The sequence below is a fragment of the Plectropomus leopardus genome, chromosome 6 (genome assembly GCF_008729295.1).
Source record: "Plectropomus leopardus isolate mb chromosome 6, YSFRI_Pleo_2.0, whole genome shotgun sequence".
Taxonomy (NCBI): domain Eukaryota; kingdom Metazoa; phylum Chordata; class Actinopteri; order Perciformes; family Serranidae; genus Plectropomus; species Plectropomus leopardus.
In genome coordinates this window covers 34,718,254-34,733,805 of record NC_056468.1, presented here as the reverse complement: position 1 = coordinate 34,733,805, position 15,552 = coordinate 34,718,254, and the positions used below count along the sequence as shown (strand labels likewise).

Here is a 15,552-nt window from a genome sequence, read left to right as displayed (position 1 = left end):
CGCTGAATTTGGTGGCTAAAAAGCCGCCTGAAACACAACAATGACTGGATCTGGATCCAGCAAAAACTTTTTGTTTTGCCAAAATTTTAAATGACGGGCTTAAAATAAAGTGATTTTAATTACGTAATCTTTTTTGTACACTATGTTCGAGGACGGTCAAATGTGAAAATCTGATGATAATTTAAGTTTCTGTCCATCATAAATGCTGTTCACAATTTTTAAAGAAAATATGGGGTTCTGATTAGAAATATAACCGTCTAAAGTCGTACGTCCCTCTTCTGAGCCAAAATACAAACTACAAGTCGCTCCCAATTGCTTGAAAAATATTTGACACAGACACATTATCTGACCTCCCCCTCAGAAATTAGGAGCAGTCCCTTAAAAGTAAAAGTCCTACTTTTAAAATCTAAAGTACAAGTACAAAAGTATTAAATAATATGTTAACTTAAATGACCAAAAGTAAAAGTAATCATTAAAAAGAAAATCCAGAATCATGTTACAAATACCTCAAAGTTGCACTTGAGTAAAAGTACTCAGTTACATTCCTCTGCGGGTCGATGTGGTGGGAGGACACTTTTCTCCTGCTTGTGTTGCTGTGTCCTCCAGTCGGATCTGTCGGGCTGCCTCGGGGAAGGCGTGAAGGCCATCTGTGGAGGAGACGACTAACTCGCACACCTGAGGTCCACCTGAGGTCCACCTGAGGCCGCCATAACCTCCATCTGATAACCTCCGTCTGATAACTTTTATCTGATAACCTCCGTCTGATAACCTCTGTCTGATAACTTTTATCTAATAACCTCCGTCTGATAACTTTTATCTGATAACTTTTATCTGATAACCTCCACTCTCCTCTCATCTCGTCACCACTAACCGATGACTCGTTTAAAGTCTCAGAGCAGCTTAAATTAAATTCAGACGTCATATTAAAATTAGAAAAGCACAGTGAAAAGCCTTCAGAGGTACACAGGTCATTAAAGATTCATTTTTTAACATGAAAACGTCAACTGAGGTTTTAATCTTAAATTCTCGTCACATTTGCTGAAAGTTTCAAAAAATTTTCTATTTTGGTTCAAATTAAGACCGAAATTACAATTACCGCCAGAACTGACCTCCTAAACTCCCGTTTTTTGCTAATAACTTCCAAAAGGAAGGTGGTGGGGACCTGAAATCAAGCTACTCAAATGGTGCCACTCACGACTTCCTACGACGTCAGGAAGTGGGCGAACCTGGTTGGTTACGGTTATTAGGATCATTCATGCATTATTTTTTATTCTGCCTGTTTTAAAAATTCTCCAAATGTAGATGATGTTACAAGAAAATGTTTCAGCAAAAATAAAACGTAATGCAGCAGGCGCAACTTAAAAAGCGACATTAGTGTCTGCAGCAGTTGTGGAGGACGCATTCACATCTTTAATGAAGTAAAAGTACCAATACCACACTGTAAAAATACTCTGTTACATGTAAAACTCATGCAATGGAAATGTTACTTCAGTAAAAGTATGTAATTACAAAAATATATGCAGGTATTAAAATTAGAAGTTCTCAATGCAGAGAAAGTTAAATCAATTCAATTAATTTAACCAATTAAAAGGAAATGCAGCAAAGACTCAAATCTGAGAAGCTGAAACCACGGCATTAAAAAAATAAAAATAAATACATTACAATCAATTTTCTAATCAATCAATTCTAATTGTTTTAGCTGCACTTTTATATTGTAATATGGTTCGTGCAAAAAAAAAGAGAGTTGGAAACTAAAGTTGCTAAATAATTGTAGTTTAAGTAAAACTTTTTCTTAAGAGAAAAAATAAGAACCCCAAAAACATTGAGCACTAACAAAACAAGAGCACACCAGGAAATGTGTAAAAAACAAAAATAAGAGAGAATTTGTTTGCTTATTTTCTACAATATTTTTTTTGATACATTTTTGATACAAGTTTTGATAGATTTGTCATCTAATAACAGTATGACTCAATAATTGGTAAATGCATCAATAAAAACCAATTTAATGACAATGAACTGAAATAATTACGTTATGACATGAATAGTTTATTAGTAAATCATGAGTTTTAAACAGTTTGCATAAAACTACATTATTTTGAATCCTTAATTTTAAAATTATTTGCTAATGTGACTTTCTCTGATGACTCATACAAATACCTGCGTTATATTTCACTTTAAGTCGAATTATGATCCCAATAACTTACTAACAGTAACAAGATAAATAATATTTGATCTTGTGTCACTTTTCTCTTTTATTAGAAACTCATTCTTTCCTCTTTTGTTTCCCTTTTAAAACTTTGTAATTTCCATAAATAATAATAAAAGTAGACATTCATTATTTACTGGTGATATTGGTTATTTTTAGGATGAATAAGACAAAAGGCGTTTTTTCTGGGATATGTTTTTTATTAAGAGATCTGTGAAATGTTCATCAGTCATTATAGACTGTTTTTGTTCTTGTTTTATAGTTAGACGTTTTTGTGTAGAATTTCTGATTGAAAGGAAACTATAAAAATTTAAATGACAAAAAAGAAGTAATTATCAAACAAAATGTAAACAACGCAGTCGTGTAAACGCTCTAGCATGACATCGACATCAGGGAAAAACTAAATTTATTTTCAGTTACAGATGAACAACTGAAAAAAATGTGTTTCAGTCAGAGTTTCGACTTATTGTCGATCCTCGCGTATTTTTTTCCAAGTTTCTGATTTCCAAAAACAGCTGTAATTCTTTGGCTCCTGCTCAGAAAACGTCTCGTCTGTCAGCACGCATCTGTCCCCGCGGGCTTCCCCTCAGTGTGTTCTCGCTTCACGTGGACTGTCAGTTCATAGTTGCGTTTGAAACCTTTCCCGCACGTTTTACAGGTGAACGGTTTCTCACCTGTGTGGATTCTGGTGTGAAGCAGCAAGCCGTCGCGACGTCTGAAATCCTTCCCGCACGTTTTGCAGGAAAACGGCTTCTCGCCTGTGTGGATTCTCATGTGGCTTTTAAAGTCGCTGTTGTACGGGAAATCTTTGCCGCATATTTTGCAGGTGTACGGATTCTCACCTGTGTGGGTCCTCATGTGGACCGTCAGGCCACTGTGCAGTCTGAAATCTTTCCCGCACGTTTCGCAGGAATACGGCCTCTCGCCTGTGTGGATCCTCACGTGCCTCTTCAGCACCGACATCTCACAGAAACCTTTCTCGCAGAATTTGCAAAAGTACGGCTTCTCACCTGTGTGGGCCCTCCTCGTGTGCACCGTCAGTTCGTAGTTGCGTTTGAAAGCTTCCCCGCATGTGTGACATCTGAACTGCCTCTCATCCGTGTGTGTCCTCATGTGGGCCAACAGGTGGCTGTTGTATCCGAAATCTTTTCCACACGTTGTGCAAGAATACGGCTTTCCATTTGAGTGGTGGATGCTCATGTGGCTTTTCACGTCGCTATAATGCGGGAAATCTTTCCCGCATATTTTGCAGGTAAACGGCTTCTCGCCTGTGTGGACTCTCACGTGCCTCTTCAGTGAAAACACGTCGTTGAATCTTTTCCCGCAAAACTTGCACAGAAACGGCCTCTCGCTCGCGTGGGCTCTCTTCGCGTGGGTTTTCAGCTCGTGATTTCGTTTGAAAGCTCTCCCGCACGCGCCGCATTTAAACTTCCTCTCGCCCGTGTGTGTTCTCACGTGAGCCAGGAGGCAGCGGTCATTTAAAAAGACTTTTCCACATATTTCGCAGTGATATGGTTTATCACCTGCGTGCACTCTCAGGTGTCTCCACAACGCGGACCTGTAATCAAACTCGCTGCCACATTTCTCACATTTGAAAGACTTTTTACCATTATGAATATTAAAATGCATCTCTGACAAGTTAGAGTTGTTGTAAGTGCGACTTCTGCTTTTGAGATTTTGTTTCTTTGGTTTCGGTTCTGCATTTCTCGTCGATCCTGAGTCCTCGTGGTCTCCCTTCTGGTCTCGGCTCTGAGTTTCTGCAGAGCTGTGAGGGACGAGCTGGTGTTCACTTCGTGCTTCTGATGAGCTTAAAACTATTATTGTGACTGCAGACTCCGTCTCTGCTGCACTCAGAGCGTCTTCAGGATTTAAGGTCAGAGTCTGATCTTGGTCACTTTCCTCGTGAGCAGGAGTCAACGTGAAGTCATCGGTCTCCTGCTTCAGGACGAGCTGCTCTCCCTCCTGACCGCTGCAGAGCTCCTCCTCTTCCTCTTTAATCTGAGGAGGCTCTGGGTCCTCCTGGTCCAGACTGGAGCTCCTCTCCTGAATGCAGAGCTGCTGCTCAGCGAGATCCTCCTCCTGCTTACAGACATGTTGCTGTGGGAGCTCTGGAGGGACACACAACAAAAGGGACAAGATACTACTGTGATAACAGAGAAGAAAAAATGCACACATGTGAGTATATATACTCCCTCATTTCAATATATTAAAGGGATAGTTCAGATTGTTAAAATCAGAATGAATGATGTAGGATTAAAATTAATTAAAATTGCGGTTCGTTCGCCACTCTGAGAATTACAATAAGTAGAAATAAGCACCAACACTAATATATAAAAAATAAAACAGAAATACGGTGAGAGCAAACAATGGGCACAGTATCTAAAAAGTATGTAAAAATGCTCAGTATCTAATTGTGAAAACATAAATGTAAAATACCGAAATATACAATCAGCTGAGTGTGGGTAATGTGCTGAGTGTGTAAAATGTGTGTGTCAGCAAGTATAGCAATGAGAATATCTACAAAATACACAATGTGTAATATGCTGAAATAACTGATTTACCCCCTTTGTTTTCTATGCTTCGTCTCATGACTCCGTTAAGTCTGTTTCTGGGTATGCATAAAGATAAAAACTAAAACTATACAAACAATAAAACAATATATATATATATATGTCCAAAATCTATATTTCTGTAATGTATTTATTCCTTTAATAATCTGTTATTTCGCTTTGGCAACAACGTGATGAACATTCATGCCAATAAAGCTGATTTGAATTTGATAAATGTGCGCAGCTCGTCACACCAGCTGGTCAACCAGCAAAACCATCAAAGACCATCAAGAACCAGTAAGTCCTCTTTCCTACCAGCTACAAACCAACAAACCAACAAACAAACCAACAAACCAACAAACAAACAAACAAACAAACACAGCTGCTAGCATGAGCTGGTTTTTCGCGGTTTGTTTTGCGGCAGATTTAGTTTCAGTATCTGTATCTGGGATTATTTAAAATCCTATTACTTCGTATTATGTTTTATAAATTCATAAGTTTTACACACGTGTGCAGTGTGACTTTATTTGAGGGTCCCAGACGATCTCCTTCAGCAGTCTGCGCTGCCGGTCGAGCTCTTCCTCGTACTCGACGACAGTTTTATGAAAAACTTTAAATATTTCTTGAGCTGCCGCAGTCAGCCGCTCGTTGACAAACTCTCTCAAATGCTCGACTGAAGACATCGTTGCGTTTTTGACAAATGAAGTAGTTATCAGCGCAACGACAACAAAATCCTCCTGCAACTATCCGACATGAGTGCACAGCTAACACCGCTAGCGTCCTTTGTTTACATCCGCTGTGTGTTACACATTGAAGTTCCGACAGTGGAAGTGAGCCCGCCGTTCCGTTCGTTCCGCTTTTATATGTCCAAATAACAGTCCGGATGTGGGTTATATTGCTTGTATTTAATAATAATCTTAATTTGTGTAACACTTTTCACACATAAAATACAATTTAAATGCTTCACATGCAAGAGTGCTAATTTTTTTTATCTCTTTATTTTTATTGATTAAATAAATAACAAAAATAATTATAGGACACATGGATACCATAACTCTGTTGTTGTTGTAGACAGGCCACAGGTGGGAAAAAAATAAAATAGATATAAATATCAAAAGAAATATTAAACAACAAAAGTCACGAAGTGCATAAAATGCATAAAACAAGTATATGAGAAATTACAATCATAGTATGCGATAATATATAATATATGAATATATAAAAGGTGGAATGAGCAAGAGCATAAAAATGGGTCTTGGGCTGCTTGTTAAAACCATTTTAATTATTTTTCTTTTTTTGTAGTTTAAATAATCGACATTGTCTTATTTTGTTGGCTTGTTTCTAATGTGGCACATTTCTATGGCTCCCACAGCTTTCCTAAAGGCATAATTATGTTTTAGTCTTGGAAAGCAGAAAATGCCCCCCAAAAAATGCCTGGAATTACAAACAATTACAAAAAATACCTGAAAATTAGCACAAAAAAAAGAAAAACAGTTTGTTATATTCCAAAATTGTAAATATTAACAGAAAGATTTTCATTTTTTATTGTAGATGCATTTCAGTTCCAAATATCGGTTATCAGTCTCAGTAATTGGTATCGGCCCTGAAAAACCAATACCAGTCGACCCCTAATTTCATTTTTATTGGAAAATATTTTATATTCAGTTACTGAGACGCAGCAAATACTAAAGTCTTTCTTTTATTTTCCAGGTGCTGCAATCAACAGATAGAAATAGAAGTAATACTTTCTAAATATAGACCGCGTCTACGAAGCATTATGAGGCATTCATAGTGAATTATAATATATTCATAATGCTTCATGACTACACTTGTAAACACATGAGTACTGATGCATTATATTAACAGTCATAAAGTACAATACCAACAGGCATAAAACATAAAAAATGTGACTTATGATGTATTATGAGTATCAAGGGCCTTCTGGATGCTCTTTACTCGTTATAAACTCGAGGTTGATTTATGATTTACTCATTTATACACACATCAACAATCAGCTTTAGTAAGGCAGGACAGCTTTATTTGTACAGCACATATGAGCACATATAGCACATACAACAAGGCCAATTCAAAGTGCTTTACAAAGCAATAAAATATAAAATAAAATAAAGAATACAGCTTCAAAATAAGAGCAAAGAGATGAGATATAAAGTTAAAATTGATTACTAAATAACTTAAAAATTTAAAGTAAAAATCAAACCATTAACCATTAAAATTAGCAAAAGTGCAGACAAGAGGTGCAAAGATAAAAAAGATTATTTAAAACAATTTAAAATTAGGTTTAAAATAAACTTTAGTCATTAAGAACTGAATTGAATTAATGATGCCACCAGCAGCAGCATGCCCGAGCAACCGGAGAGAGTTATAAAAGTAGCTGCTGATTTCAATTTAAACCTTCAACTCCAAAAATGTAGCAGGATCAAGGACAAATGTGATTTAGCTTTTTTAACTTTGTTTAAAAACATCTTCCTTCTACCCTCTAGTCATAAAGCATTATGAATGCATTATAATGCTCTATGAATGCCTTCGTAGTGCATCATAGATGTGGTCTTAAAGGAAGTGTTACTAAAATGAAACATAAAACTACTTGTCTGCATGCACACTTATATGTCTCTCCAGTTCAAACACAGAATGAAATCTTTCCCCGCAGGTGTTGCACAGGTACGGCTTCTCCTCAGCGTGGGCTTTTTTCATGTGGACCGTCAAGTCGTAGTTGCGTTTGAAACCTTTCCCACATATTCTGCAGGTGTACGGCTTCTCGCCTGTGTGTGTTCTCATGTGGACCAACAAGTCGGCGTTTCGTCTGAAATATTTCCCGCATGTTTCGCAGGAATACGGCTTCACACCCGTGTGGATCGTCACGTGCCTTTTCAATACGGACATCTCACAGAAACTTTCCCCGCAGGTCTGGCAGAGGTACGGCTTCTCGCCTGTGTGGGCTCTTCTCATGTGGACCGTCAGTTCAGAGTTTCGTCTGAAATCTTCCCCACACGTTTGGCACGTAAACGGCTTCTCACCTGTGTGTGTTCTCATGTGGGCCAACAAATGACTGTTGTAGCCGAAATCTTTCCCACATATTTTGCAAGAATAGGGCTTCTCGCCCGTGTGCGTTCTCATGTGGACCAACAGTTCGCTGTTGAGTCTGAAATCTTTCCCGCAAGTTTTGCAAGTAAACGGCTTCTCGCCTGTGTGGATCCTCACGTGCCTTTTCAGCAGTGACATGGCTGAGAATATTTTGCCACAGAATTTGCAAATGTTCAGCTTCTCACCTGTGTGGGCTCTCCTCAGGTGGTATTTCAACAAACCGTGGTGTTTGAAAGCTTTCCCACACGTTTTGCATGTAAACAGCCTCTCGCCCGTGTGCGTTCTCATGTGGTCAAACAAGCCGCTGATGTATGCAAACTCTTTCCCGCACGTTTTGCAGGAATATGGCTCCTCGTCTGCGTGCACTCTCAGGTGTTTCCATAATTCTGACCTATATTTAAACTCAGTCCCACATTTTTCACACCTGAAGGACTTTTTATCTGTGTTAGTGTTGTGGTGAATCTCTAACAAGTTAGAGATGTTGACATTGTTATCGCAAGTCCCACTTTTGTATTGTCTTTTCTTTGGTTTCGGTTCTACATTTCTAGTCGATCCTGAGTCTTCGTGCTCGCCTCTTTTCTGATCTCGGCTCTCAGTGTTAGAAGAGCTGTGAGAGATGAACTGGAGTTCACTTTGTGCCTCTGATATCCCGGGGCTTGAGACTGACATGCTGACTATAGACTCTTCCTCTGCTGCGCTCAGAGTGTCATCAGAGTTGAAGTTCAGGGTCTGAGCTTCGCTGTGGTCACTTTCTTCATACGGAGCCATCAACATGAAGTCATCGGTCTCCTGCTTCAGGACGAGCTGCTCTCCCTCCTGACCGCTGCAGAGCTCCTCCTCTTCCTCTTTAATCTGAGGAGGCTCTGGGTCCTCCTGGTCCAGACTGGAGCTCCTCTCCTGAATGCAGAGCTGCTGCTCAGCGAGATCCTCCTCCTGCTTACAGACATGTTGCTGTGGGAGCTCTGGAGGGACACACACACACACAAAAGTAAAAAGCCAGTATTCAAAAATGGGACTATACACACATATATATATATCAAATTCCCCCTTTTCAAAATATTAAAAGGACAGTTAAGATTTTTTTTAGATGAGATACTTCTCCACAGACCGTATTTACTCGGGCTCGACAGATTAGGCCTAGCTGATTTTCAGGGCCGATGTTTGGCATTTTGCTGATTATCTGTATCAGCATTTTATTTTAAAGATCATAATAAAACGTATTAATTAAAAATTGCAAAAGAAAGTGTCAGCATTGGATACATTTTTACTTTGTAAAACCTCAGGGAGCTACTTTTATGTATTCTTTTTTTAAATTGAGATTTTCACTTTTTAAAAAAGTCGCTGGGAAGTTGCTGTATGATGGTAAATGTTTCAGTTTTGACTGAACGTTTGCTAACGGTATTTAACAATAACATTAACATTAAACAATTAAGATTTAAGTTTTGTGTTGGAGTTTGTTATCTTCCAAATTCTAAATTTTGACAGAAGGATTTTTTTTTATTGGAAATGCTAAATCAGTTCCAAATATTGGTTAAAGATCTCATTAAGCACCATTAGTCTGTATCGTTACTGAAGAAACAATGTCAGTCGACCTCTAGTGAACAGAGACTGGGTGAGTACGAAATAATTCAAGTTTTCCTTATAAATACCATATATAGTTATTTTTTAATAAAATTAGTTGGGTTTTTTAAAGAGTTTGCTCCACACTCTCAGGAGGGAGTATAATATTGCATATAATATAAAATGTGTAAAATTAATATTTTATTAAATGAAGGGGACTGGGGAAAAACTGAACACAGATTCAATTTTAATTCTTTATAACAGTTCCAAATATCATATCCAAGTATCGTATCGGCCCAAAAAACCAATGTCAGTCAGTCGACCACTACTATAAAATATAGCATATAATATCAAATTAATATTGCTTAAAAAAGAGGGGGAGTGGGGAAATTAGAATAAATTAAAATAAAATTAAAATGATAAAATAGCTTACGGATACTTAAAAAAATATAAATAAAACATATAAACATTCTGACATAGAATCGTGTAAGCCCTGGAGAAAAAATAGGTGCTAAATAATTAAAACACACTAAAACAAACTGAAGTTGTTCATAAAAGCAGTTAAAAAGTGAAGGTTTGTGTTCAGATCGTGGATCTGCAGACCGGCCTGCGCGTGCACACTGAGGGCGTGTCAGCTGACAGCTAACTGTGTCATATTCACATGATGGATAACACCCTAAAAAAATCCGAAGCATCCCTTTAAAGTGAATAATCCGTAATCACCGTCGCTGTGTAACTTTGTTTCAGGGTCCCAGACGATCTCCTTCAGCAGTCTGCGCTGACGGTCGATCTCTTCTTCGTACGCGACGATAGTTTTATAAAAAACGCCGAATATCTCCTGAGCAGCAGCAGTTAGACGCTCGCTGACGAACTCTCTCAGATACTCAACTGAAGACATTTTTGATTCATTTCATATTAAATCATAATCTGCGCAGCGACTCTTGTTTTTCCAGCTAAATCAACAAGCAGCTAACACTGTTAGCGCCTTTGTTTACTTCCTCTGGATGTCACACTGTAATGTTCCATCGGAAACAGTGAACCGTTGCGTTTGTTCCGCTTTCAAAACACTCCTAATAAATTGTGTAATTCTTGCATTTGAATTAAGTAATATTAGTTTTACTTTACATGATTGATGTAGAAGATTTTAGTGGCTTGATTCTAATATAACAGTCTTATGGTTCCTTCAGCTTTGTTAACTCTTTGAGCTTTGAAACCTGAGCACATTAGTTTGATTTCTCTCAAAAACATGGAGAAGGCAAAGAGCAACTTAACAAGACATGACCTAAAAAACAGCAAGAAATTATTTTAAAAAATAAAAAATATAATAATAATAATAATTTAAAAAGGTTACAAGAAAATACAAAGCAACCCAAACAAACAAACAAAAAAGAATCTATCTATACGAAAGTGAATTAATTTTCATGGAAAAAAAAATTCAAAACCTTTTCTTTTCAAGGACTCTTATCACTATTACCAGTTTCTCTCTTCTTGTCCCATTGGTCAGTGTTTTTCAATGATATCAGACCCCTGTTCTTGCACGATTTTAGGGATCTTGCAACATAAAGAGAGAAAAGCAAACAAAAAAGAAACTGAGATTTTTTTATAGTTTATACAATTGACCTAATTTACTTTGATAAGTTTATGTAATTGTTGTGTTTTTCGAGTATGTTGATGTTCATTAACATATTTGAAAAACACTGAATTTATCAACAGTAATTACATTTTTAAAAATCTGGTATCTGGCAAATGCTGATATTCACAAAAGCTGACAGTACAATCAGTCGTTCAGGTCACACCATTAATATAACAGCCACCACTCTGCACTCATTGTGAAACATACATTTTCCTTTATTTGCGAGATTACAGTTGCTTCAGGATTAATTGTTTTGATCACTGAAATGGTAAAATAATGATCGATTAATCGTCATTTGAAAAAAAAAAAACTCAAAACATTAAAACTTTGCTTATTTCAAACATTACACAATGCAGGTTTTTTTCAGTCAAAGCTCACAGCAACATATCGCATCTATTTTTACAGCATTTCATAGTAATTAACTGATTAAATTTCAGATGTTTGAAAAAAAATCTTAACAGCTGATGAATCGATTGTCGATTAATTATCATCCTTACTTCAAAGACATGCTCAAGAAATATTTACACAACAGAAATATAAGCATTATAGTCAAATGAAGGGAGTTTCAGCTGGATGGTTCCTCCTCTGAATGTCGATCCTCCGGTAGGATTTTTTTCAAGTTTTGATTTAATAAATTTTTTTTCTACTAGTGCTGCGATAATGTGGCTCCTCAGTTCTATGTAAAAGTCGACAGATTATCAGCCAGATATTTGGCATTTAACCGATTATCTGTATCTGCGTTTTACTTCAATAATCGCTGATAAAATTAATTAATTAAAAAGTGCAAAGAAAGCATCAGCATGGTAGAAACTTTTACTTTGTAAAACCTCAGGGAGCTTTTTTGTTCATTTTTTATTCAAATTTTCACTTGACTATATAAAAAGTTGCTTTGAACTTGCTGTATTTGATGTTGAAATGTTTTTATTAAACATTACTTAAGGCATTAAAAAAATATGTTGAAGTTTGTTATATTCCAAATTATAAATATTGATGGAAAGATTTTCATTTTTATTTTAAATGGATATCGGTGCCAAATATCAGTTATAGGTCTCATTAAATACCAATATTTAATATTGTTTATTTATTTTTTTTCTATTTTAATTTGTCTTAATTCATCTATTTTAGTTTGTATTTTATTGTATCTTTTAATTTATTCTTCCCAATCGTGTTTAACTCTACTATCAATACTATTATTTGTGATCACTGCTAATATTCTTCGAACAGCATTTACTCTTATTGGTTTGGGTTGTTGTTATTTTTGATCTGTTTTGCTAAATTCTTCTCTTCTTCTTGGCCTCAGTTGGTATTATTCTTTGGCTCATATTGTTATGTTCTTCTGCAGGTTACCCCTCTTGTTTCTGCATTTCTCTATCTGTCAAAGCACTTTGTAAACTCCGTATTTAAAGGCGCTTTATAAATAAAGTCATTATTAATATTAATAATCGGCTCTGAAAAACAATATCAGTCGACCCCTACTTTTGTGAGCTCCAACAAAAAAACTATGTGTCTGCGTGCACGCTTGTATGCATTTCCAGTTCAGATACTGAAACGAATAATTCCCCGCAGGTTTTGCAAAAGTGCGGCTTCTTCACAGTGTGCGCTCTTTGCGTGTGGACCGTCAGGTTGTAGTTCCGTCTGAAACCTTTCCCGCACGTTTTACAGGTGTGCGGCTTCTCGCCCGTGTGGACTCTGGTGTGGCGCAGCAAACCGTCGCTGCATCTGAAATCTTTCCCGCACGTTTCGCAGGAATACGGCTTCTCGCCTGTGTGGATCCGCACGTGCCTTTTCAGCACCGACATGTAGGAGAACCGTTCCCCGCAGGTCTGGCAGAGGTACGGCTTCTCACCTGTGTGGGCCCGCCTCGTGTGGACCGTCAGTTCATAGTTGCGTCTGAAAGCTTCCCCGCACGTTTGGCACGTAAACTGCCCCTCGCCTGTGTGTGTTCTCATGTGGGCCAACAAGTCGCTATTGAGTCTGAAATCTTTCCCGCACGTTTTGCAGGTGTGCGGCATCTCACCTGTGTGGGTCGTAATGTGCTTTTTCAACAGCGACATCTCGCAGAATCTCTTCCCGCAGATCTTGCAGAGGTACAGCTTGTCTCCGCTGTGAGCTCTCCTCCTGTGAAACGTCAGCTCTCCGAGGTGTTTGAAAGCTCTGCCGCAGTTTTTGCAGGTGAACGGTTTCCCGCCCCTGTGTGTGCTCATGTGGGCCAACAAGCGGCTGTTGTACTGGAAGTTTTTTCCGCATATTTTGCAGGAATGCGGCTTCTCAACTGTGTGGATTTTCATGTGTTTCCACAACGTTGACTTAAAGTTAAAATCCTTCCCGCATGTTTCACATATGAAAGACTTTCCACCTGCGTACGAATCGCGGTGAATCTCTGACAAGTTGTTCACATTGTTACCATAACTTTTGCTTTTTTGGCTTCTTTTCTTTGATTTTGGTTCTGCATTTCTAGTCGATTCTGAGTGCTCGCCTGCTTCCTGATCTTGGCTCTCAGTTTCATGAAAGCTGTGAAAGAGGAGCTGCTGTTCACTGTTTGTTTCTGGCTCACTTTCTTCATACGGAGCCATCAACGTGAAGTCATCGGTCTCCTGCTTCAGGACGAGCTGCTGTCCCTCCTGACCGCTGCAGAGCTCCTCCTCTTCCTCTTTAATCTGAGGAGGCTCTGGGTCCTCCTGGTCCAGACTGGAGCTCCTCTCCTGAATACAGAGCTGCTGCTCAGCGAGATCCTCCTCCTGCTTACAGACATGTTGCTGTGGGAGCTCTGGAGGGACACACAACAAAAGAAAACAGCAAATGAACAGGCTATTTGTTTCACCCTTACATCATTTTAGGGGTCAAAAATGACCCGCCGTTATGTCAAACAGCATAGAAAACCCCCTAACTGATTTTATTTCAACCTAAAATTCAATAACTTATCCTAGAGTGAACTCAACATGAGAAAAAGTGAAATTCTGCCTTTGTTCATATTTCCATAAAATCTGTACACCAACAGGATAAAAAAAATCTTGTCTTAGGGATCATTTTTAGTTTTGAGTTTTATAGCCACAATGAGGAAAATATTTTTGTGAGACTTCAAGAATAAAGTCGTAATATTATGAGAAAAAATTCATAATATTAGGAGAATAAAGTCATAGTTTATGAGACAGCACTGTCCCCGGTGTCACACCTGCCACAGACGGTCAACAGCAGGCAATATGGCAATATGTTCCGTTAAAACATCCCCTTTCTCGTAAAAAATGCGACTTTAGTCTCTTAAAATAATTACTTTTTTCTTGTTAAATTACAATTTAATTTCATGACTTTAGTCTCGTAAAATTGCAACTTTTTTCAATCATATTACGACTTAATCCTCCAAATTACAACTTTATTCGCATAATATTACGACTATATTCTCAAAATGTAACTTTTGTTTTTCTTTAACATGGCCCCAAATTCTCCGTAGTACATTTTTGACCCAACAGTAATAAAATCATGTTCATACCACAAAACACACACACACACACACACACACACACACACACACACACACACAGAAATACATCTGCAAAGTCCATGCACAATATCCTCATTTTACAGTTTAATACTATGTTACTAAATACTTGTTGTTTCCCTATGATAAAATGCATTTAAAACTACTTTTTGCAAATGTCTTCTACTTTCTTAGGCTTAGAAGAGGAAAAACCTAAATATGCACAGAGTTTGTGATGAATAACAGGTTGTTTCTTCGTGCAAAATAGATTTGGTGTTTAAAATTCAACTAAGCTGCTTTATTTTGGGGGTTTATAGTGAAGGCAGATCATTTTTGACCCTTAGGACAAGTATTATATACACAGAAAGTTCAGATACACAAAGGTTAAAGTTATATTTATTCAGAGCATGTTACACACCTGTACTGTGTGACTTTATTTGGGGTTCAGTGAGGACATCCAGCAGCTGCGCTGACGGTCGAGCTCTTCTTCGTACTCGACGATGGTTTTATGAAAAACTCCGAATATTTCTTGAGCTGCAGCGGTCAGACGCTCGTTGACAAACTCTCGCAAATACTCAACCGCAGACATTGTTGCTTCACTACAAATTTATGACGAAATATCTGCGCTACGACTGTCGTTTTCCATCAATTTCAACACGTTACTGCAGCTAAACTGCGCTAGCGACTGTATTGTTTACTTCCGCTGGGTGTCACACTATTAAATTCCGGCAGTTGACGTGAACAAAGCGACCAGTTCGTTCCGTTTTCAATTATCGTACACTGTATATAAAGTGACTTCCTTAATAATAATACATCCATGGGATCGACCGAATGTGGTTTATCTATACAGATACCGATTATTAGTGGTTAATGACACCGATAACCAATGCTTGGAACCAGCACGCACTTACAATTAAAAAAAAAATCTGTCAATATTTATAATTTGTTAACTCCAACACAAAACTTTGTTTAAATAACTTTAGCGAATTTTTAATCAAACCTGAAACGCTCAATATCATATACACGT

General features: G+C 37.8%; 1 protein-coding gene and 1 pseudogene across 1 annotated transcript; both read right to left on the bottom strand.

The window, feature by feature from the left end:
* Positions 1-2,396: 2,396 nt before the first annotated feature.
* Positions 2,397-10,563, bottom strand: LOC121944719 (zinc finger protein 420-like). Its single transcript, XM_042488609.1, has 4 exons — positions 10,141-10,563; positions 7,369-8,819; positions 5,264-5,498; positions 2,397-4,314 (listed from the first exon to the last, which is right to left on the bottom strand). The coding sequence occupies exons 1-4, from the start codon at positions 10,313-10,315 to the stop codon at positions 2,762-2,764; spliced, it is 3,414 nt and encodes a 1,137-aa protein (XP_042344543.1). The 5' UTR covers positions 10,316-10,563; the 3' UTR covers positions 2,397-2,761.
* A 1,618-nt stretch (positions 10,564-12,181) lies between these two features.
* On the bottom strand, positions 12,182-15,212 carry LOC121944200 (annotated as a pseudogene).
* Between the last annotated feature and the right edge of the window lie 340 nt (positions 15,213-15,552).